The sequence below is a fragment of the Protobothrops mucrosquamatus genome, unplaced genomic scaffold (assembly GCF_001527695.2).
Source record: "Protobothrops mucrosquamatus isolate PMUCROS unplaced genomic scaffold, P.Mucros_1.0 scaffold_241, whole genome shotgun sequence".
Taxonomy (NCBI): Eukaryota; Metazoa; Chordata; class Lepidosauria; order Squamata; family Viperidae; genus Protobothrops; species Protobothrops mucrosquamatus.
This window is the reverse complement of record NW_015386317.1, coordinates 110,938-135,370: the sequence shown is the minus strand read 5'-3', so window position 1 is coordinate 135,370 and position 24,433 is coordinate 110,938. Positions and strand designations below refer to the sequence as shown.

The following is a 24,433-nucleotide window of genomic DNA, read 5'->3' as shown; positions in this document are numbered from 1 at the left end:
CGGCGTTTCCGCTGCTGCGCACGCTTGTCCTTCCGACGCTGGCGTGGATCCAGCCAAGATGTATCCTCTTCGGAGTCCGATACACCTGGCTCCTGGCTGATCCCAGAAGCACCTGGCTCCTGGCCAATCCCAGAAGCACCAGGCTCCTAGCCAATCACAGAAGCACCGGGCTCCTGGCCAATCCCAGAAACACCGGGCTCCTGGCCAAACTCCTCTCCGTCGGAAGGCACCAAAGGCCGCACCAGAGGGGAAGGGCCTGGAGAGGGAGGCCTGGCCATCTCCTCTCCTTCATGTTCAGAGCCTTCCTCCTCTGATGAGAGGGACCCACCAGACGGAGCCACAACACAGCTCTCAAAAGAAACCAGCATGGCTGCATAAAGAACTCTCTGACAAATTGAAAGATAAAAAGGAGAAGTATAAAAAGTGGAAAGAGGGACACATAACTAAAGCAGAATACCAGCAAATAGACCAAGCTTGCAAAGATGAAGTGAGGAAAGCTAAGGCTCAAAATGAACTAAGGCTTGTGACCAAAGTCAAAAATAACAAAAAAAGCTTATTTCAACATGTAAAAAACAAGAAAAAAGTTAAGGAAATGATTGGTCCATTAGTGGGTGAAAGTGACAAGAAGGTGATAAGCAACAGGGAGAAAGCAAAACTATTTAACTCATTTTTTGCATCTGTCTTTACACAAAGGGAAAAAACAGTCCAACCTATCAAAAACAGTACCATAAAAAATAGATTAGAAACACAAGTTAAGATAGGCAAGAAAATGGTAAGTGAGCACCTGTCCAGCCTAGACGAGTTCAAGTCACCAGGACCAGATGGATTATACCCCAAGGTTCTCAAGGAACTGGCAGATGTGATCTCAGAACCACTGAACTATATTTTTCAAAGATCTTGGAGCACTGGGGAACTACCAGAGGACTGGAAAAGAGTTGATGTAGTTCCCATCTTCAAAAAATGAAAAAAAAATTAGATCCAGGAAATTACAGACCTATCAGCCTGACCTCAATACCTGAGAAGATTCTGGAAAAGATAATCAAACAACGAATCAGCAAACACCTAGAGGCAAACAAAGTCATTACTAAAAGCCAACATGGGTTTGCCGAAAACAGATCATGCCAGACAAATCTTATTGCATTCTTTGACCAAGTGACAAAATTAGTGAACCAGAGGAATGCTGTGGATATAATTTACTTGGACTTCAATAAGGCATTTGATAAAGTAGATCACAACCTACTACTTGATAAGATAGAAAAATGTGGGTTAGACAGCATCACCACCAGATGGATTCATAGCTGGCTGACTGGCCGTACTCAGCATGTGGTCCTCAATGGAACTGCATCTACATGGAGGGAAGTGTGTAGTGGGGTGCCCCAGGGCTCTGTTCTAGGCCCAGTGCTTTTCAACATCTTCATCAATGATTTGGATGAGGGGATAGACGGGGAATTCATCAAATTTGCAGATGACACCAAGCTGGCAGGAATAGCCAACACTCCAGAAGATAGGCTTAAGATACAGGAGGATCTGAACAAACTGGAACACTGGGCGCTATCTAACAAAATGAAATTCAACAGTGAAAAAAGTAAAGTTTTACATTTAGGCAAGAAAAACCAAATGTACAGGTATAGTATAGGTGGTACCTTGCTCAATAGTAGTAACTGTGAGAGGGATCACAGAGTCCTAGTGGACAATCACTTAGATATGAGCCAGCAGTGTGCTGCAGCTGCCAAAAAAGCCAACACAGTGTTAGGCTGCATTAACAGAGGGATAGAATCAAGATCATGTAAAGTATTAATACCACTTTACAATGCCTTGGTAAGGCCACACTTGGAATATGGCATCCAGTTTTGGTCACCACGATGTAAAAAAGATGTTGAGACTCTAGAAAGAGTACAGAGAAGAGCAACAAAGATGATTAGGGACTGGAGGCTAAAACATATAAGGAACGGTTGCTGGAATTGGGTATGTCTAGTTTAATGAAGAGAAGGACGAGGGGGACATGATAGCAGTGTTCCATTATCTCAGGGACTGCCACAAAGAAGAGGGAGTAAAGCTATTCTCCAAAGTGCTTGAAGGCCGGACAAAAAGCAATGGATGGAAACTAATCAAGGAGAGAAGCAACCTAGAACTAAGGAGAAACTTCCTGACAGTTAGAAAATTAACCAGTGGAACAACCTGCCTCCAGAAGCGGTGGATGCTCCAACACTGGAAGTTTAGTTGCTTTTCTCTGAACTTTTTCCAAGGTCTCAACATCTTTTTTGTAGTATGGTGACCAAAATTGGCTGCAGTATTCCAGATGTGGTCTTATTAGAGTTTTATAAAGCGGTACTAATACTTCGCGTGATCTTGATTCTATGCCTCTGTTTATACAACCCAGGATTATATTAGCTTTTTTGGCACCTGTATTTAAATCTTTGATTTTTTCCTACTTAAATGTAAAATTTTGCTTTTCTCCACATTAAAACTCATTTTGTTGGGTAGGCTCCATTGTTCAAGTTTGTCAAGATCTTTTTGGATCCTGAGCTTGTCTTCTGGGGTATTGGCTATTCCTGCCAGTTTGGTGTCATCTGCAAATTAGATGAATTCCCCTTCTATTCCCTCATCTAAGTCATTAATGAAGATATTGAAGAGTACTGGGCCTAAGACGGAGCCTTGTGGTACCCCACTGCTTACTTCTCTCCATGTGGATGTAGTACCATTGAGGACTACTCACTGAGTACGGTTTGTCAGCCAGCTACAGATCCATCTGGTGGTGGTGTTGTCTATCCCATTTTTTTCTAGCTTACTAAGCAGCAGGTTGTGGCCTACTTTGTCAAGTGCCTTACTGAAATCTAAGTATACTATATTCACAGCGTTTTGCTGGTCTACTAATTTAGTCACTTTATCAAACAATGAAATAAAATTGATTTGGCATGATCTGTTTTTGACAAACTCGTGCTGGCTACTGGTTATAACTTTGTTTGCTTCTAGTCTGTTTTTTGATTATCTTTTCTACGATCTTCCCAAGTATTGATGTTAAACTGATTGGTCTGTAGTTTCCTGGGTCCATATTTTTCCCCCTTTCTTGAAGATGGGAACCACATCAGCCCTTTTCTAATTCTCAGGTACTTCCCCAGTGGTCCAGGATTTTTGGAATATATGGTGCAATGGTTCTGAGATAACATATGCCAGCTCCTTCAGAACTCTGGGATGTAATCTGTCAGATCCCGGTGATTTATATTCATCAAGGTCAGATAGGTGTTCTCTTGCTATTTTCTTGCTTATTTTAATTTTTGTTTCTAGTTTGTCTTTTGCAGTAGGTTTTTTTTTTTGTATGTTGGGCTATAATTTCTTTTTGTGTGAAGACTGATGCAAAGAATGAGTTAAGCAGTTCTGCTTTCTCCCCACTGCCTGATACTTTCTTGCCATCTTCTCTCTTTAGTGGGCCTTACAATTTCCTTGACATTTTTGTTATTAATATGTTGAAAGAAACTTCTTTTATTGTCCTTGATTTCTGTTGCAAGTCTTCATTCATTCTGAGCCTTTGCTTTCCTGACTTCATCTTTGCGTGTTTGTTAACTGGTTGGTAAAGAGTTCATCTATTTCTTCCAATTGGTTGGGTGGTCTGTAATATACACCTATGGCAATGTCACTTTTTCCCCTTTTATATTGACCCATATACATTCTGGAGGGATTTTATCTTTGATATGTAGTGTTCTCTTACATACAGTGCAACTCCTCCTCCTCTTTTTGTAAATCTATTTCTTTTGAACAATTTGTATCTATCCATCAGTACATTCCAGTCATTGGGTTTGTCCCACCAGTTTCTGTAATGCCAACTATGTCATACCTGCCCTTGTGTACTATTGCTTCTAGTTCACCCTGTTTGTTCCCCAAGCTTTGAGCATTTGTATATAAGCATTTAAGACCTTTATGCCTGTCCGTGAATGATAAATGGGTATATCATCATAACTCTGTTTTTCAAAACCATGGCAGTTGAGGCATAAAAACACTGTTGGTTGTTGACCAGATTTTCTTTAACTTGATATCAACATGTCAATCATTGTAAACTATTTCCCATCAAGATCTGGTTTTCTCCCTTTGCCTAGCTAATAAATCTTTTCAAATGTCTTTTATGAGCTGCAATGGCAAACCTAGATAATTATAAAAGTAAGAAAAACTGCTTTACAACCATCGACTAGACAGTTGTCAAGGTTCCAATAGACAAAACCAAACAAATCAGAATTCTGAGGCTTGAGATTTCCTCAAAGAACATGTTTATTGGTTACATAGTATCAACACGGTCAAAAATGAAATCAAGTCTGAAATGCCCTTCAAAGAGAGACAATATTACAAAGTTGAACTTCCCACCCCAATGCTATGCAATCAGCTACGTTCCCCAATAGAAGAGTTTGGCGGGCTTTCTAACTAAATGCCCCCCCCATCTAACTGACAGAAATGACCTTTACTGATTCCCACGGGATAATAAAATGTTTAGACTAGTACAGATTCTCCGCACCCCTTCCCATTCTTGTGGCAACCTAGAACGAGCAAAATGGCTGCAGCCAGGTTCGTTATAGAGTTGGCAACAGTATTTATACACTGGTTTGTTTTTTTTTGCCTTTTGTTAATTTACTGCATATAAATAAATCTAGATAATCTAGATAAATATATCTAAATATATTTATATAAACATATCTGGAGAGGTGGACTGATTATGCTTTCTTACCAGGCGAGATACTGATGTATCAAATTTACAGTCACTATAAAAAAGTAGAAGTTTTGCTTATCTTTCCCACTGACAAAATTAAATGAAAATCCCAGCAAATATATCATTATAACATCTTTTGGTACATTCCTCACATTTGCATCCTGCATCCTAAAGCCAAGTACAAAATGCATTACTGAGTGGCCTTGTGAACCTTTGAGATTGGCCACATCAACAATCAGGCACTGTAAGGATTCCAAGAATGTTCATTTCTGTTTTTTTTTTATTAATTATATGCTATTATTGTGTTATGCACTTAATGATCACATAGGTAGGTTTTCTCTATGATAATCTGTCCCTGGCTTGATGCTTCAAGCCTTCCATTGGTACATTCACCATCACTGTAATTGGCTCCATCCATCTTGCGGCTGGCAATATTCCTCTTCTATCTTTCCCATTTTTTTCTTCAAACTTCCCTCTTTTGACACTCCATGTAATCTGTTGTGAAAGTTCTCCCTTAACTGCTTGTTCATACCTTCCATCTACCCAACGTGAGTTCTCAATTCTTTTACAGGTCTGTCCTCTTGATTAGAAAAGAAAGAACCTTATGGAAGGGATGTTAGAAATCCATTCCTTGCTACAATCAGTTTGGATTGCAAAGCATTTCCAATGGACAGAAAATGTAGTCCACTTTTCTACATTGTTATCCTCATTCATTTGTAAATGCTTTCAATAAATTACTACTTCTGACTGAGTGTGAATTGGTCTGTTCCATAACTGGGCTGTGGGCTGCTAGCTGTGTATGGGCCCTAGTTTATTTTGCTGTGGTTTGAGGAATGGGAACATGTCCAGCAGTAGATGTGGGGTATAAAGTCAATGTGGTAGATACACACGATAGTCCTCCCTGATACGCTCCAGCTTAATTAAATCCTGTGTCATATTTTAAAACAGACAAAATTAGGTCTGATTCATCCCATCCCACTCACACGTCAAATCTAGAGGGGAAGTTTAATAGGGCAACCCAAATTCTGATAGTTGAAGAAAGGGTCAGAATAAGAATGAAGACAACCTTTTGTATCCCTCTTCCTATCTCTCCTTCATTATCTGCTTTTTTTTTGGTACATAGGAAAACCAAAACCCTTACTAGTTATTTCTTCTGTCCATAATAAAGCCAAATCCAACATACAACAAATTGCAAAGACAATCCAATCAAAATATAACTGGCTTAAAGGGCAAAAGTACTATTAGTGATTATTACTAAAATAGCTGCCATGTACCAAGGCTGAGGTAATGATATGTGGGAATGGAATGATCAGAAGAAGAACAAAAGCCAACACAGTAGTCTGATAAATGAAAAAAGTAGGTGAAGTCAGAACAAAAAAATAATATTTAATCAATAAATGCCAAGATATTCTGCCTCTGAAGGAGATACCCAAGTCCTTCCAAGTGACCTAAAGAGAGAATGTAAAATTTAATAGTCAAGATAGTTTGCTCTATATGCTCTATCTAGTCTATACTATTCACAGGTATTTTTTCTTAAAATTAAAGAAATTATCTTGAATTAACTAGATACTAAAAGTATACCTACAGAAATTTGTAATCAGGTGCAGTATTTAAAATGATAAAAGAGGGTGATTTAAAAGGCGACTATTTCAATTCCAAAATATCTCTGAAGTTTAACTGAATAAGAACTCTGCAATCCAGGTGGGTTTGAGAGATTTACTTAGGTTTTTGATTTTATGATATGTAAGCATCTGCGTTCCAAATGTCAGACATATGGACTACTTTAAATACATTCTGAATGTAACTATCTTTTTAACTGCATTTCAGCCATTTCTTTAGTTTTCAACATATCAAAAAAGTGCCTCTATTTGACATCCAAAACGATATTCAAGAACTTGTAGCTACCAACCCAAAGCCATTAGAGCTTCCAGATACAAGAGCGGGACCAGGCAGCTCTTCACTGCAGAAAGATCCTGTGAACAGATTGGAAAATTACAATGTCCCTGAGAGGCAGGCTGAGTTCCAAGATGCATCAACATCACTTCAAAAGCAGACCAGGAGTAGGCTGGTCGTAGTGGAAACCAGTCAAAAATCAGCCGAGAAGAAAGAAAGGCCTACAGCAAGTCAAAACCATGCCAAAACTTTGGTTGAAACCCAGTCATCTAATAAAGATGGGAAGCGTATTACACCAGCATCCAACCAAAAGGGAGAAACAAAAAAATATATGGCACCGGGCAATGAAGAAAAGGAGAAAGCAAAGGCTAAACGTGTGACACCAGTACCCCCAAGAAAGCAGTCTGCAGGAAAAGCAGCCAAACAACCACAGTTTCATGATAAAAATGCCACACTGCCCTCTACAGCAAATCAAACTCACCTGAGGAAACAATCCAACAAAATAAACCTAATTAAAGAACACACTGCCAAGGCATCGGTGTCTGATGTGCAACAAGTCACGCATCCAGCTCCTTTAGCAACAACCCCTAAAAGGTTAAAAGCAGCTGACTTTAAATCTGAGCCCCGCTGGAAATTTGATGACATTTATCTCTTGGATAATTCAACACCACCGTCAGTAAGTAACCATTGCATGATAATTACCATAAATTTCCTAAAAAAACACATGTTTTTGCTGCAATACACACATATTAACAATTATGTTCTGTGATATAATCAAACAAGGGGGGTAGGTTTTATTATGATACATGATGCTTCCTGTTCTCTTCACTTAATTTCACTTAATTTTTCTTGGAAACCATATATTATGAAGGCCCATTCTGGGCTGCAACATTGGCTTAACTTAACTTCTACCAGAACTCAGTGAGAGTAAATGTCATGATTGCCTGCCACATGTTCCAGGTTTCAGACAGCTTTGGAATTGAACTCTCTAGCCAAATAATCCAAATTTATTTTGTATTTATTTATCGGATTTAGGCATTGTCCATCTAGCTATTTAAATGACTCTGGAATGGGACACTATGGAATGGGAAAAGAGCAATATTTCTTAAAGATATGCTGTAACAATATCCACAGAAGATGAATATGAAGACTAGTTCTTGTTGTGGTTGTGCTGTACCATGCCGGGGAGAAGTAGAAATTCAGTGATTTTTCCATATACAGACATGAATATTAAATATTCTTTTAATCTAGCATCTACATTAGGATTCCTTGCACAGATTTTCTCAAATATTTCACTGGTTCTAGTTGATGCCTAACCAAGAGTGTTTCCAGACAGATGGTTTCTGGTATTACCAGTCTCAAGGAATTTTGCTACTTTTAACAGATCAATTTTTGCTAAGAGAAGAGTAGGAAAATATTAAGAGCATTGGAGGATTACAACTGGAGAGTGGTATCTTGACCCCCTCACAGAATTCTTTAAAGAAAACTTAATATATGGAAATATTCTACCGCCATCACCAAAAAGAAAAAGAAAAGGAACACTCCATAGGGGAGAAAAATCAGCAAGAAAACATTTACCGGTACTTAAAAAAAAATCACAGCCTTAGGATTATTTATTAGAATACCTGACAATGTGCAGATCATATTTACTTTGAGATCTCATTCATATCAATTATTGCTGGAACTCTGTAAAATAGTCAACAAGAATGGAAAGCTGCTGTGATTGGACAAAACTGTTTTTTCGAACAGTTGTCTCATAACTTTTCTTCTCTTCTTTCTCCACTTCTTAGACCTGCCCAGATTCTCTGAGGAACAGGGCTGCCAAATCTGATTGGTTACATGATATTTTCCTACCCAACATCACAGTCTTCATGGACAGGAGTCATTTCAGTGACAGTGAATGGAAGCGTATGGACCATTTTGCTCCACCGTTTGGCTTCATGGAGCTAAACTTCTCATGTGAGCATCTCTATTATGGGGTGCATAGTATGGGTTAAAAGCAAGGATACTTCTGGCAGAAGGTATTAGAAGTCATATACTGAGCCAGTTATCAGTCCATTCACCCCAAACCTGCTCCATGTTCCCCCATCTTGTGATAAGGGAAAAGTCCATAGTCTCAGCGGTATCTCTGCCCACTTCCCCATTGACTTTTCTTGTTGGAAACTGGCAGGGAAGGTCACAAATGACAATCATATGACCATGGGACACTGCAACCATCTTAAGTGTGTGAGCTGATTGACAGGTGCCCAGATCACAATCACATGACTGCAGGAGGTTGGTCAGAATTTTCAAGGACAGGTTGTAAGTACCATTCATGCAGCACCATTGTAGCTTTGAGTGTCTGCTGAACAATCGTAAACTGAGGACTGCCTGTATAATAATAGAATCCTACATGTCTGTCAGTGTCGCACTTCTTTCTCCTTCCTATACCCCAGTGATTTAGGGAAGACACTTTAACTTTTTAGTTCCTGGTCAGGCCCATGTAGTGGCACTGACAATTCCAGATTCAATTTCTATCAGAGAAGATCACAAGCTCTATGCACAACTGAACTTTCAATGCCAAGACAAGATAGTCAATGTAATATATTCTAATTTAATTGTTGTGTCATGCCTGAATTGTCTCTTATGTCCTACCCAGTTTGGAGCTGTCTTATTTTATGAAACCTGCTAGCTTCTTCCAATGAATAATTGTGTCTCATTTCTTTCCAGTGGTAAAAGAAGTGATATCCATGCTTCCTCCTAAACCCTACCAGCATATTCTCTTTGCACGTAATGGCAGTCAGACCTCCAAGTGCATCACTTGTGCAGTTGTAGGAAATGGAGGGATACTGAATAATTCAAGAATGGGCAAGGAAATTGACTCTCATGATTATGTCTTCCGGTAAGAGGAACTGTAGTTCTGCAGAAAGCCTGAAGTTGTATGCAGCTTTAAGATGCCACCTGCACAGTCACAATTTTTCTGCTGTCATTCCTGCAGCATAGTTACCTCCTCTCCTCCAGCTTAGCTGCTGTATCATCTATATCACAGCAGGGGCTCTTTACCCAGGTAATCAGGCACCTTTCAGAAGACTGCTGGACTCAGGAATAAAAAGCAACCCCCCAAGGTGTATTGGAGTAGATAGCTGTATTGGTCCTCTTTGTATTCTGTGCTACAGCAAGATTTGAGGTGCTGGCTATTTCCACCCCACTTTTTTTACATCCACTTAGAGGAACAGAACTGGTAAATGACTCTTCGTTTTCCAGTTTATGGAGAGAAGTATGTTTTTCTGAAGACCAGGAGAACTGGTACCAAATATACTTATTTCCCTCCTCCTCTTGCTGCTTTGCTGGTCACCTATTGATTACTAAAAGAGATGGGAGAGATTTTTTTTTTATTAAGAGAAGTGAGAGAGATGGTTTTCTAGCACAGAGAGGAAGCTGTGATTCTCCCAGTGCCAGAAAGCTAATGGAGCTGAAAATCAGAGGCCAAAAACCAGAGAAAGGGATTTGTGTCTGCAGCAGCTTCAGTGGGCCAGTGGTACCTGCTTCTAATCTTACCTTAGTCTGATGCTCAGTCTGTCAGTCCAGGTGCACGGCTACTGGTAGAAGAAGCTGGCAAATACAACCTGAAGCAATTGAAGAGAAAGCAGTGGCTGCCTTTGTGGAGAGGCAGACTAGATAGACTGACAGAAGACAATATTGTGTGTTCTCGTCTTCCCCAAACAGTAGGATTTCTTCATGCTATGGCAAGCAAGATGTCTAGGTGATTCCTTAGTTTTACCCAAACAGGAGCCAGCTTTAGTTCTACCCTGTCAGTACTAATGTTAATCTTCAAAAGTTTCTGGTCACAGCCATCTTTACTTTGTTTTCGGTTGCCACAGCAATGGGAGGGAGGAGATGCATTCTTCTAGTTTAGCCATAACAATAACTTTCTTGTGGGAACCAAGGTCAAGCTACCTTATTTGGCCGGGCTGAAACTACCATTAGGCAGCCCGCCAAAGTAGTTAATTGGGGATTGTGATTTATGACATATTAAAGGGGTGGGGAGTTCAACTTTTACTTTGTAACCTTTGAGGGGGGGGACTTTCAGTCTTGGTTTCACCTTTGACCTTGCAGATACTATTAAAAGTATTCTTTGAGGAATGCAATTGCCTCAGAATTATTATTTTCTTCTGGTCACATTTATCGGAACCATGACAACTAACATAGCACTGCTAATAATACATTTTCTTAAAGTTTTCTTGAAAAACAAAGTGATTATTACTCTGGTTGTCATATTTGATAGGCTGAAGTTTCTTTCATACCTATCCCTGTGGGCAAAGACCTTGGGAAACTGAGCTGATTAACTATCAGCTCAGTTCTTTTTCCAGAGCAGGGCAGTTTTGCAAGTTTCCTCCTAGAGCAGCAAAGAAGATGGATTCCCATTGGTGGAAACTTTCATCTTGTTCCGCTTCCTGGTGCCTATGATTTCTTCCTGCATCCTAAGATGTGGCACCATCTTCTTCCTAGCCATTTTATCCACAGTGACTGGCTGGCTTGGAGTATTTTTTTCCCTTCACATCAAACAGCTGTTTAGCTGCTTTTTTGTACTTTCCCATTGGCCAGCTGGAGGCACCAGAGGATGACTTATTGGAAGACACTGGGGAAATTAGATAGCCGGGGCTGGGGGGGGGGAATTGTTGCTAGTGTTTGGAGGAGCAAAGAAGCCCACAGTAGTGCTCTGGGACAGCTTAAAGGGAAGACATTCCCTACGTCCAGTTAGAATTATGACAGCAATCCTCACTCATCAACTGATGGGTATGCATGTGTGAAATGTATCTTAATATTCCCCTGGAATCTGCCAGAGAATTGCATGTTTTGAATACTGACTCTTAATCTTTGCTAAAATGACAGAAAAACATTTTTTTTTCTGCTTCAAATCCAATTTGGAATTCTGGTTATCAAAATCAGGATTCCACTAATTTATTTATTTTTCCTGGGAATCTCGCAAAGTATGCATATGTACCTGAAGTAGCTCCACTTATCTAACTTGGTGGTTTTATATGGTCTCTTTCACCAGAGTGAGTGGAGCTGTGATCAAGGGTTACGAGAAAGATGTGGGAACAAGAACTTCTTTTTATGGATTCACAGCCTTCTCCTTAGTGACTTCAGTTATGATTCTGGGGAATCGTGGATTCAAGAAGATCCCTGCAGGAAAAGTAAGGCAGATATCCTTATATTTCTCCTCCTCCTAGTTGAACATTAGTTGTGAGAGCAACTTACATTAGAAAACCTTAAATCTTCCTCCAAGTTTCACAACCCAACTCTGATTTATCCCTCTTTCACCTAAGACCAGCAGAGAATGCCCAGCCCTATCTTTTATGCTGTGGCATTCCATCTGCTGTGCCCCCTCCAAATGTATTTGTGGCATTTTTCCTAGGAGATCAAGTATCTGCACTTCCTGGAAGGGGCAAGAGATTATGAATGGCTGAAAGCTCTTCTTCTGAACGCCAATGTCAGGAAGGGATTTTTGGACTATTATGGGTGAGTAGTGCTGTGCTTTCTGGATAAGGGCACCCACAATGGAAGGCAAGGGGAGACATGTTGTGATTTGCATAATCTCATAACCTCAGGTGTTGGACTGCAAGTACATAAAGGTATTAGATATGCCTGATGACACTGCCATGTCATTATGTGGTTTACTCTGGATGCTGCTGAGGAGGAAAATGCAGAATTGTATATGAATAGAATATGGGCAGAAAATGCACTTTTGAAATGCATAAAAATAATGTAGCATAATAGACATCTTCAGTTGAAAGCAGGTTCAGATACAGAGGTGTATATGTACTGCCTTTATTTAGATATATATTATCCAGGTTACGTTCAGATCAGCCCCAAAGTATATCTGAATCAAGACAAAGTGGGCTTTTCTTTATTATCTTTCAATTTTTCTGCCTCAGCAGTGTGGAGAGTTTTTCTTGACCTTGCATTGCTGACTCCTTGCAAACATTTTGAAGATCTTTCTTCAGTGTGTAAAACATTAATGAATAAGGATGGCTGCATTTTCCTAATTTATTAACATTTTGGCCCAGTGTGCCCACATCTCAATTGGCTTAACAGAAATATTACATTCTTAAATAAGAACTTTGAAAACATTCCCCCACCCTCAACATTTTAATGAATAATCAGGAGATGAACCAGGCAAAATTTAGATTAATTTTGTGAGTTCTGCTTTCAAGAATCTCTGGTGGCCCATCAGTTAACTGTTAATGAAAATAAATGGCAAAGAGATAAAGAGTTTGAGCATAACAATTTCTATTGTCTTTTGTAGGGCTTATCCCTACAGCCTTGTTCTGATGTGCTTTCTCCTGTTCTTACAATGGGAGTGAAGTGTGGTGTTTTGAAAACCACTGTCCCATTTCTTATCCTCTAGTGCCCTTTCCCTCCCCCATTGGGGACTTATATGGTACTTTGACCAGCAGCTTTAAGAGCATTCTGAAGTTGACTTTCACCACTGAAGTGGCCCTCCCCATTTCTTGTTAAAGATTTGTGTTCTGAAATGCCTGGAAATGAATACTTGCAGAATCGAGGAAGATAAAAGACTGGGATCCTTCCCTCTTATTCAATTGTCCATTTCCATTTTGCTGAATGGTCCAGTTTCTTTGCCTACAATTTTCAGTCCCCCACAATTCTGTCCAAGATCAAAGGTACTACCATCACAGTAACAACTTTAATCATTCCAAAAAGGAGGGGAAAAGCACACAAGCACACAAATAAAGGTTGTTGAATAGGTTGATATATTTCCTATGTACTGCCGCAATATTCCTTCCATGATTGACAGAGATGGAGGACCAAAGAGGAGAAGGGTAAGCAAAGTAAGTTTTTGTTTCATTGCCATTTCACAAAGGCCTTCATGGGAAAAGATGCTACAGCAACAGAAAATCTGATCTCAGAGTAGGTATTCCACAAGATCAATATTTCCTCAGTTGAAAAAAAGAAAATTTTAATGAAGTTTTGTTCTCTCTGGCGACCAAAGGAGGAATGACTTTGGTGGCATAGAATCCTATTGCCAATGATAGAGCAGGATCTCATCATTTGGAGCCCTGAAGGCTGCCAACATTTCCTAGCAATACAGAATGTTTACAGAGGAGGTTTTGTTCCATTTTCTGATGGAAAACGTCACTTTCCTTGACCTGATCTCAGCCTGCCTCAGGAATGGGCTGGCAATATGCAGGAAGCTCTGAAGTGAGGAAAGGTCCTCCACAAAGGATAGGTGAGCATCTCAAAGCCATGTGGATGAACCCGAAGTTTGACTGGGCAGAGTCCTAAGCAAATCAAAGGAAGACAAAATGCATATCAAGTTATCATCATTGAAACACTGCCATTAAATACATATATCCTGACAAGTGTATTATATCACACACATTTTTGCCATATGCCTCTGGCCCCTTTTTAAACAATCACATTCCTTAATTTTTCCCCCCATCTTCTCTGTTTTGTCTTCAAAAAAGTCTCTCTGTGAACCCACTATGTTTGCTCACGTTTCCTTTTAATAATAGATGTTACTTTACTGCAATGTGACTTTAACTTAAGAATACTGTCCAAGAATCCTCAGTTTTCCCCATTCTGATCTTAGATACAGTGTGCGAAAAGATAAGACCTTGCATCATCACTCTAACTTATAGAAAAGCTGGCCAAACCAGCTTTGATTTGAACTCTACATAGTTTGCCTAAAGATATATTTTGTTTTTATAGACCAAGACCCCGGGATAAATTTGATAATTTCAATTTGGATCAATACTTTGTGATTCATCCAGACTTTCTCAGATACACTAAAAACAGGTAAGACATAAGTGAAGTGAATTTCAAACACCAGGAACAGTTTCAAGATTTTAAATAAGCAGTGTTGGCAGCATGGACCGCTGAACAGAACAATGTCTTGTTTTAAATACGCAACAAAACAAAACATTCCGTCAAAATTATTACAGGTTGGCTGAGTTCTGTTGGAATGAAACATAAAACAGATTGAGCATTCAATATCTGTCACGACAAAACCCAAAATATTTTGTGTTCTGACTATAGGAAACAATGAGAACTGGGAGCCAGCTGCTACTGCCTTATTTTCATTCTAGGATTATAAGAATGTGGTGGTGGTGGTGGTATTTCATTGATTTATTTAAACTACAGGTAGTCCTCAACTTACAACCAGAATTGAGCCCAAAAATTTTGTTGCTAAGTGAAACATTTGTTAAGTGAATTTTGCCCCATTTTATCACCTTTCTTGCCACAGTTGTTAAGTGAATCACTGCAGTTGTTAATTAGTAACACAGTTGTTAAATGAATCTGGTTTTCTCTTTGACTTTGCTTGTCAGAAGGTTGCAAAAGGTGATCATATGACCCCAGGACACTGCAACAGTCATAAATGTGAGTCAGTTCCCAAACATCTGAATTTTGATCACGTGACCATGGGGATGCTACAAGGGTCATAAGTGAAAAACGGTCATAAGTCGCTTTTTTCAGTGCCGTTGTAATTTCAAACGGTCACTAAGTGAACTGTTATAAGTCGAGGACTACCTGTATTTATATGGTTACCTTCTTGCTAAATGACTCTGGGTGGTTAACAAGGATTACAAATATCTAGGACAAGGAAAATGATAAAATATAAAATACATTGTGAAACACACTATATCAGCAACCAGATATGTAGTGTTATGTTGCACAGCAGGATCCTCCAACTTCCTGGTCCAGGGCCTGAAGGGAGAATTTCTCTGTCTTCAGGGCCATCTTGAAGGGTGACAAACTAAATTGGGGAAGACTGTTCCACAGGGCAGATGTTGCAACAAAGAATGCCAAATGCTCAATTGGAAGAACATTTGACCAAACTTGTGATTTTAAAAACATTAACCTATTACAACCAATCTCTGCTGAAAAGAGTAGAAACAAGTTTCAAAAACATCTGAAAATTGTATTTAGATTAGCATCTGTTATCAGCTCTTCATCCCCTCCCCCGCCTCAGTCTCAACGCAAAAAACAGATAATGATCTTTTTAGTAAACCTTCAGGGCCATTTACAATGTTAGACGAAGAAAGAAACTAAGCTCTCTAACATTTCTTTCAGTCTTTGGTAATTAATTTGTTCTCTTAAAATGTGTTTATATTTTTGTTTACATTCCCTTAGCTATGTTTCAGAAGGCACAGATTTTGTTTTTATTTTTCAGCCTGTTGGCCAGGTGAAAACCTAACAAAAGCAACATTATGATTTTCTGATGATTTTGTTTCCATTCTGGGATGAACCAGCAGGTTGTTGATGCTTCCTAACTGAAAGAATAATGCTGTAAAGTTACTATCAGATACGAGAGCATGCGCAGGACATACACATACAGAACGTTCAGTATGCCAATCATGTATTACTAACCTTTGTACTTACACCTCAGGAGCAGTACAGTAACAACTCTTGTGGAGATGGTACAAACTTCTGTATCTTCCCTTTGCATTATTTCCCTGGTGGTGGTGGGGGGGAAGCTCTGTTCCCATAGGATGATTAGTCCACCTACAGGAACTCCAGCTTCCCCAGAACAAAGTTTCTTTAAAAACCAACCAACCACACTAATCTGGAAGGCAGACAGGCAACTCTGGGCAGCCATCTTCTTCTGCCCTGTATTTACCTGTATTTTTTTTTTCTTTCACGTTCCACTCTCATATTGCTCCATCCACTCCCTCCACTCTCAAACAACAGTAGCAGGAACATGAGAAGTTCCAGCTTCTGAACTAGCCAGTATGAAACTTTGAAGGAAGAAGCCCAAACACAAGCCACAAAACAGCAACTCCGTCCCAGTGTTTGGAACAGTCAGAACCCTCAAAACTAGGCCCTCTTGAAATTGTTGGGTTTTCTTTCCCGCTTGGAACAAAATAGTGGGAGTTTTATTTCACGTGCAGAATAAATTTCTCAAAGCACCTGCACTCAGAACATTGAAATGGCTCTTTTGTGCTTGGCATGTTCCAAGGTTGGAACTTTTTGCCATCTCCAGCTGCCAGATTCAGTTCAGGATGGGATTCCTGGGTTTTGAGTAATCAGACTGGCATTAAGCAAGATTTGTGTGGAATGTAGCTGTGAAAAACTAGTGCGGCTCCTGAAACTATTCCTCCTTCACAGCTTTAAAGGTAAAGAACCCCTTACCAGACTGAACCCAAGGCAACTTTAAAACCAGACACAATTCATTATGAGCGTATATGTATGGTCAGTTTTAAGAATGCTTCATAAATGCCTTTCAACCTGTTTGTTGAGTGCTGAACAGCAGCTCATTTTTTGATAACACCCCAAGGACAGACCTGCTCAGCTTTCATTTCCCCCCTGATCTACTTTTTAAAATCTGCTTTTATAACCCACCCCAGGTTTTTGAAGTCCAAATCTCTAGAAAAGCCCTACTGGCGCATTTATAGACCTACAACAGGTGCCTTCCTTCTTTTGACTGCACTCCACCTCTGTGATCAGGTAAGGGTTCAAAGATGCTGCATAGAATTTAAAGGTGAGCCACAAAGTTAACAGAGACATTTGTCTCTTGCACCATTGTTTAGGAAACACTTATTTAGCAATCAGAGGATCTGCTGCTATTACATTTGGGTTTTTTTTTTCTCTACTTCACTAGAGAAATGCCTCAGGACAGGGGCATATGCTTTTAGTCCTTGTCCCCTCGCATGACCATTTTGTGTTGCTGTTCCTTTAATCATATTCTTTCAACTCTTCCTTTCTTGACTTAAAAAAACAGAAACCTCAAATTAAAACTCTTTCTGTCTGAGTGAGCTATCCTGGCACTGATTTACTTCATGAACGCCACATCTGCATGCCAGCCACCTAATGCAGTTCTAATGCCTAACTTATGGCTAAACCTTTTTCTGTTGCATGTCTTTCTCTTATCTTAATGAAGTTAATTTCAGTAAACAATGTCTGAAGGAACTCTGAAAGTCCCGACATCCCCAAGGCTTCCTGAAGAGCAGATTTCAATGAGATAAGCACATTTCTTTCCTCAACTTCCTCTCCAGCTTTGGGAATTCTTGGATTCCTTCGACATCTCCACAGAGATAATTCACCATATACATATAGGGGCAAAGTCATCTTCCACTTTTCCAAAAGGCTTTAAATTAATCTTGCCTTTTTGCTCTTCCCTTTTCTCTTTCAAATATCAACTCTTAAGTACCCTTCCCAAGGTTATGAGCTATCCTTCCCCTCATCTCCTCAAATCAAGCCACAATACTCAGTTGCAGAAGAATGATTGCTGTAGTAACACAGATATTTCTCCCCACTTGTTTTACACAGCTGGTTTGAAGTTGGCTGTTTCCATATTACTCATGGGAATGCTCTCCAGTTAGTTAATCATTGAGATATAAGAATACATAACTCAACATCTTAATGGTTTAATGATATTAAAGCTTATGATTGACTATTCCTAAAATATTGGCTTTTTGGTCACAGCTCCTAGTTCTTGGTGTTTAAAGAATGCATGTTTTATCTTGATAACAAACATGCATATCTATGTGTATGTGTTTATCACTGCTTTTAACAGCAAGTAGTTCTCCATTTTCTCAAATCAAAGCTCTATGGTCTGTGGATAATGTGTGCCATACTTGGTTAGGTCTCTTCACCATCTCTTGCCATTTATTTATTGCATTATAAGAGCTGCCTTTAAGACCGGGGAGCCAGTGCTTTGGAGAGGATTGATCTCCCGCCCCAACCCCATAGGAGTAGCATTTATTGTAGTTTTGCCTTTTCTCCTTCATCACTGTTACCCCCTGGTGGGGGGAAGAGCAAATTGCCCCTACCCCAGCCTTCAAAAAAGCTTCCCATGGAGTTATTGGTAGAAAATGATAATGAAGAAGTAAATCCAATGAGCTCATGGATTTATTTATTAAGTATTTCTCATGTATCTAACTAGGATTTTTTCAAATCAACCAGATTTATTTCCCTCCCCAATGATAGCCCTTTGCTTTCCCAGGTAAGCGCTTATGGGTATATCACCGAAGGATACCAAAAGTATTCAGATCACTATTATGATAAAGAACGGAAGCGTTTAATCTTTTATACCAACCATGACTTTGATCTAGAACGGAAGGTATGGAAACAACTTCATGACGCAAATATTATGAAGCTCTACCAACGAACCTGACAGAAGCAGACTATGAACTCCTGACTAGGGTGGGTTGTTCTGCTATAACGCAGAAACTCTGAAATCAGAGGTGTTATTTGGACATGCACTAGTAATTTTTTTTTCTGAATGGTTCCATAATACTTAAGGTATTTCCAAAAATATGCACACCATGAACTTTTTTATCCATCTAGGAACAAAAAGATTATGCAATTTAAGAGCATAATTTAATATGGGAATAATTAAATCCCATAAATTAAATTTGATTACCCTTAGGAGAGAGGCATGTTACAGGCAATTTATGATGTCTGACCACTTTTTTCCAAACATTCAGACGAGATTCTTGATACTTGAGATTAGAACTATTAAACCTGAGTCCAGATAACCACTAAATGGGAGCAAAGGGACACAGAAAACTCTTAGGTGCTGCCTAGTGGTCCTCCCGATAATTGGAGCCCTGATATACTTGTCCTACCTGAAATACTAGTCTTGAACCCTATCTGCATAAATGTGAGCATTTTTTTTCTTCATCAGTAGAGAAACAAGAACCATTATTGCTTAGTTTTAATGTGAACCCATTACATTTTAATATGAAAATGGACTTGGTTTAACAGTAAAGAAAATTTTTCATATGTAGATTGTGAAGAGTGTTCTTTCTTTCTTTACTCTAGAATCAAGTTAGAAAAAAATGGTGAAGCAGATATTTTATTTATTTATATAAATCAAACTTTTTAACTGCTCATTTCTCTCATGGAGGGGCTCTCATATTTTGCACATGAAAGGGTATAATTTAATCCCTGGAGTTTTAAGAGACCACAAAAAAAGTTCCTTATGACTCCCTGGAAAGCTGCTGCTTAGCAGAATAGACACACCTGAGTAAGATGACCAAAACTGAGCAAGGTGACCAAAAGCCCTACTTAAATTAAGGGACTCTCCTATGTTGGAAAGAAGAGAAGAGTAAAATTTATTTCTCTCTTCTTGCTACTGGGAATTTGCTTAACTTTTTGATTTCCAGTGGAGAACTGCAAACAACAACAGTACAGTAATGCCTGATATTTGGGGGTGTGAGGTGGGAATTTGCAAAACCTTTTCTTATATTTGCCATCTCTCCACTGTTCTCTAGAGAGAGATTTCCCCATCCTTCACACTCGGTTGCTTGCTCTCAGGAGTAAGAGAGCCTCAAGCTTTTGAGTTCTCAGTAGGATAGCAAGGAGTTATTGTTTGTCTTCTCACTCTGGAATCCAAATCATGCCACACTGCTCCAGGTTGCTAAGTGACAACTCTGTCCTGGTATTCTTCAAGCTTGAATAGGACCTTTACAATTCCCAACAAGTTTTTTTTTTCAAATGTTTTTCTCCATAGAGGCCCCTTTCTCCTTTGAGTTTTTCCATTGCAGAGAGGGCATTAATCTTAGTCTCCTTCACAACATGGAAGATGCTGGAAAAGTCCTTTAGAAAGTAATTTACAAACCTTGGAATAAATAAGAGTATAGAAACATGAGCAAAGATGATTTGAATGGCCCAGACCATCTCTACATTGTTTCATACAAGATCACATAAATGGTTTGAGATCAAGAATAGTAGCTCTAATGGAATAGAAATCATGATCTCATAACGGTTAAAATATCACATAAATTTCATCTTTATGGTAAAATTGGAAATTCGGTCAATTCTGTAAATTTTATGTCACAGTCTGCTGATATTGGGGCTACTTAGATTCTATTTTATAATAAGAGGTGTACTGAATTTACCAAGAGGTCATATCCAAACATGTAATTGCATGCCAGGTTTACAAATGGCTACAGCGGATGCAGAGATTTTCAATCAAGATTTTTTTACTCTTCCTATTGGTTGCCCATCTGCTGCAGTCTAGTGTAAAGAGACCCCCTGTTTCAGGTACCTGGGATATACTGCATATGCTTACTGGCCTTCAATAATGCACAGATAGAAATAAGTGCAGCACAGATCACTTGTTACTGAAGATACATTACTCAATTTCAGTCCTTGCATGTTGCCATGTCAAGAACAAGCAGTGGAGATTCTAAAAATGCTATTTTATTGGTGTAGGGTATAGTAATGACAGAATCTTGAAGTTTGTCAGACTTTCTCTCTACCCCATGAAAGAGAATCAAAGTGGGGCTATTTTGAATTTTTTCTTACAATTAAATTGCTCTTTTTTTCTCCATTAATATTTTATTGCTCTCTTCCCCCTTTCCAAGACTAGATCCCCATTTTTTCACAATGAGCAAAAAATATATTCTATTTATATTCTAGGCTAATCTATACAGTTATAGGTAGTCTAGCACATGACAAAGAACATTAGTTAATAGAAGTGTTAATACCACTTTTTAAAGCCTTGGTAAGGCCACACTTGGAATACTGCATCCAGTTTTGGTCACCACGATGTAAAAAAGATGTTGAGATTCTAGAAAGAGTACAGAGAAGAGCAACAAAGATGATTAGGGGACTGGAGGCTAAAACATATAAGGAACGGTTGCTGGAATTGGGAATGTCTAGTTTAATGAAGAGAAGAACTAGGGGTGACATGATAGCAGTGTTCCAATATCTCAGGGGCTGCCACAAAGAAGAGGGAGTCAAGCTATTCTCCAAAGCACCTAAGGCAAGACAAGAAGAAATGGATGGAAACTAACCAAGGAGAGAAGCAACCTAGAACTAAAGAGAAATTTCCTGACAGTTAGAACAATTAATCAGTGGAACAACCTGCCTCCAGAAGTTGTGAATGTTCTAACACTGGAAGTTTTTAAGAAGAGACTGGACAACCATTTGTCTGAAATGATATAGGGTTTTCTGCCTGAGCAGGGGGTTGGACTAGAAGACCTCCAAGGTCCCTTCCAACTCTATTATTATTATTATTATTATTATTATTATTATTATTATTATTATTATTATTATTATTATTATTATTATTATTATTATTATTTGTCCATCTGGGGCTTGAGTCAGAGCAGAGAGCATGGAAGCTAAGGAGAGCTAACTGCTCTCCAGTCTGAAAAGTTTTCTTAAATCTGACATGTTTTCGTCTTAAGTCTTCCATGTCCCAAACTTCACCTTTTGTCAGCATGTTTCCGGAAGCATATACCAATTAAAACTCCAACATACACAACAGTACAAACCATATTTAAACCCAATATGCCTTAGCATGATGCAGGAATCCAGCCACTGCCCAGGGAGGTGATGAATTCTCATCAGACTTTCAAGCAAAGGCTGACAACCTAAGATCTTATAGCAGCAGACTGTCTGCAGTACTGTATGTTTGATCTCGATGATCTTTGATGACCTTTCTGATTCTGGGTATTTTATTAGTGCTTGTTATGAAAATGCAGGAAAAAACGGTTTTATAAACAGCAAAGAACAGATGATTAAATTGAACAGAGAGGCAGGGAAGGAAGACAAAGAGAATACAGTGAACCTGATTCCAAAGACCGACATTTCCACTGGACAGCAGAGCTAAGCTCAATAAAGAAGCCAATAAGGTTGCTATAATTTGCTTTTATTGCTTAAAGTCAAGGCTCTTAATGCTGCTAACAATAATAGATGTAATGGCAGCAAGAACTATGGCAATATGGAGAGTGGAAGATGGTAATGAAAAAATATAGCTCTCCAGATATTGCTTGAAAAGGTGTTTTCAGTCAGGATGGCCAAAGATAATAGCTGCCATCAGTTGTCATGCAGCAATACCTGGAGCAACACAGATTCCGCTCCCTTGAAAGGTGGAAAAATCTGGAAAACAGGGCATGGTTTTCTGAAATACTCAAATAGGTATTTTTGAAGTTGAACACCGAAGGTACAAATAAACATTACTCAGTGGTCAGTTTCCCATCGCAACCTCATATGTCCAATTATCTGCCATTTCCACAAGTCTCTTGCTAGTAGTTTAAAACTATTGAATGTAGTTTCGATTTCTTTTGGAATTCATAAAATGGATCAAGATATTATATGTCGCCTGCATGCAGTGGTGGGATTCAAATATATGAACAACTGGTTCTCTGTGTGGATGCCTCTTCCGGAAGTCCATTTTGGGCCTGGGCAACAAAAAATTAGCTACCGGTTCTGCCGAACTGGTGCAAACTGGCTGAATACCACCACTAGCTGCATGTAAAGTGAAGGTTAATGATATGTTTTCTCCTACTTTCTCACTATTTAGAGGAACTAGACAAGGATGCCCGTTTTATGAATTTCAAAGGAAATCTGAACTTGTCCAGTATGGTAAACATGAATTGTTTATATATTTTCTCAAAGGCTTTTTCAGCAACTAATGATAAAATTACAAATTGTTCTGTACCTTTATTCAAATCTCTTATTATCTACAACTAATTTAATGTCTGCTGCTTGGCGAATTTTTATAAACCCTGCTTGATCATTCTTAACAACAAACAATATCACTTGCTGTAATATGTTTGCTAACACTGCTGTTAATATCTTTCTATCAAAATTAATCAATGAGATTGTATGATAATTAGCACTTGGAGTGTGATCTTTACCTGAGTGTGATCTTTGGTATAACGGTAATATAAGCCTGGTTAAATGCTGCTGATAAAATTCCCTTATCAAATATCTCATCATACAATTAACTAAGTTTTGGCACCAAAAGATCTATAAATGTTTTATACTACTGAATAGGGAATGCATCCAATCCTGGTGTTTTACCACTTGCCATGATTAAAATTATTTGTTTATTCTCTACCTTAGATAGAGAAGCAAATAAAAGTTGTTTTTGTGCATCAGTTAAGTGTGGTAAATTAACTTATTTTAAAAAGATCTTTATATTTTCAGTCAACGTATTCTCTGGTTTGCTATATAATTCTAAATAGAATTTTAAAAATTGTCCATTCAAGTTTTATATATTTCATCTCTAATAAGTGGAATCACTGCCCTATTTTTTATTTTTTTGTATAAGGAATTAGCCATGATCTTCCAGGTCTTTCACTCTTCTCCCAATATCTTTGTCATAAACATATTAGCATAAATTATGTCTGCGGTGATACTATAATATGTTTTGCAACGTCCTATACTTACTAGGTTTTGGGAGAAAGTAGTGGATTATATAAATATGGTTGTGAAACAAGAGCTAAAACTTTCAGAGAATAACATTCCCCTGAAATTACATATCTAGTACTTGGAATTTGACAACCAGACAAGGTAAATGGATTCTCTGTATTCTTACTATGGCCAAAAGACTGATATTGCAGCATTGGAAAGAAAAATGTATTGCTCCATTCACTCAATGAACTGAAGATCTGATTACATAAACCACCTATGAGCTTATTCCCTATAGACCAGGGGTGGGGAACCTTGGTTCTTTTATGACTTGTGGACTTCAACTCCCAGAATTCCTGAGCTAGAATTCCTGGGCTGGCTCGGGAATTCTGGGAATTGAAGTCCACAAGTCATAAAAGAGCCAAGGTTCCCCACCCCTGCTATAGACATAGACTTTGTATGCAAAAATAAAATGAAATATGGGACTCATTTATACAAAATACAGATAGGTTAAAAAATGAGAGTTGTACAGGTGTATTAGAAATATATACATACATGAATAATATTTGCATTGGATGAGTATATATAGCATTGTAATCGTTTACTGTTATAATAATATACACTTTTTTCTTTATTGTAGTTTTTCCACTTTTTTGTTAAAGCACTTTCTATGTGTTTCTTTTTCTTTGACAGTGTATGTATCAGTTATCTTTGTGTTCCTTTTTTCTTTTTTGTAATTATTTTAAAAAAGCA

General features: G+C 38.6%; 1 protein-coding gene across 1 annotated transcript in view; it reads left to right on the top strand.

The window, feature by feature from the left end:
• The window catches only part of ST6GALNAC1 (ST6 N-acetylgalactosaminide alpha-2,6-sialyltransferase 1), a 26,700-nt gene extending 7,400 nt beyond the window's left edge, over positions 1 to 19,300 (top strand). Inside the window, exons 2-9 of the mRNA XM_015830060.1 lie at positions 6,521 to 7,262; positions 8,377 to 8,545; positions 9,296 to 9,467; positions 11,625 to 11,763; positions 11,985 to 12,088; positions 14,300 to 14,386; positions 16,936 to 17,035; positions 18,534 to 19,300. Coding sequence (XP_015685546.1) covers positions 6,521 to 7,262; positions 8,377 to 8,545; positions 9,296 to 9,467; positions 11,625 to 11,763; positions 11,985 to 12,088; positions 14,300 to 14,386; positions 16,936 to 17,035; positions 18,534 to 18,704 — 1,684 coding nt within the window. The 3' untranslated portion in view covers positions 18,705 to 19,300. The remainder of the gene's footprint in view (positions 1 to 6,520; positions 7,263 to 8,376; positions 8,546 to 9,295; positions 9,468 to 11,624; positions 11,764 to 11,984; positions 12,089 to 14,299; positions 14,387 to 16,935; positions 17,036 to 18,533) is intronic.
• Positions 19,301 to 24,433: the final 5,133 nt, after the last annotated feature.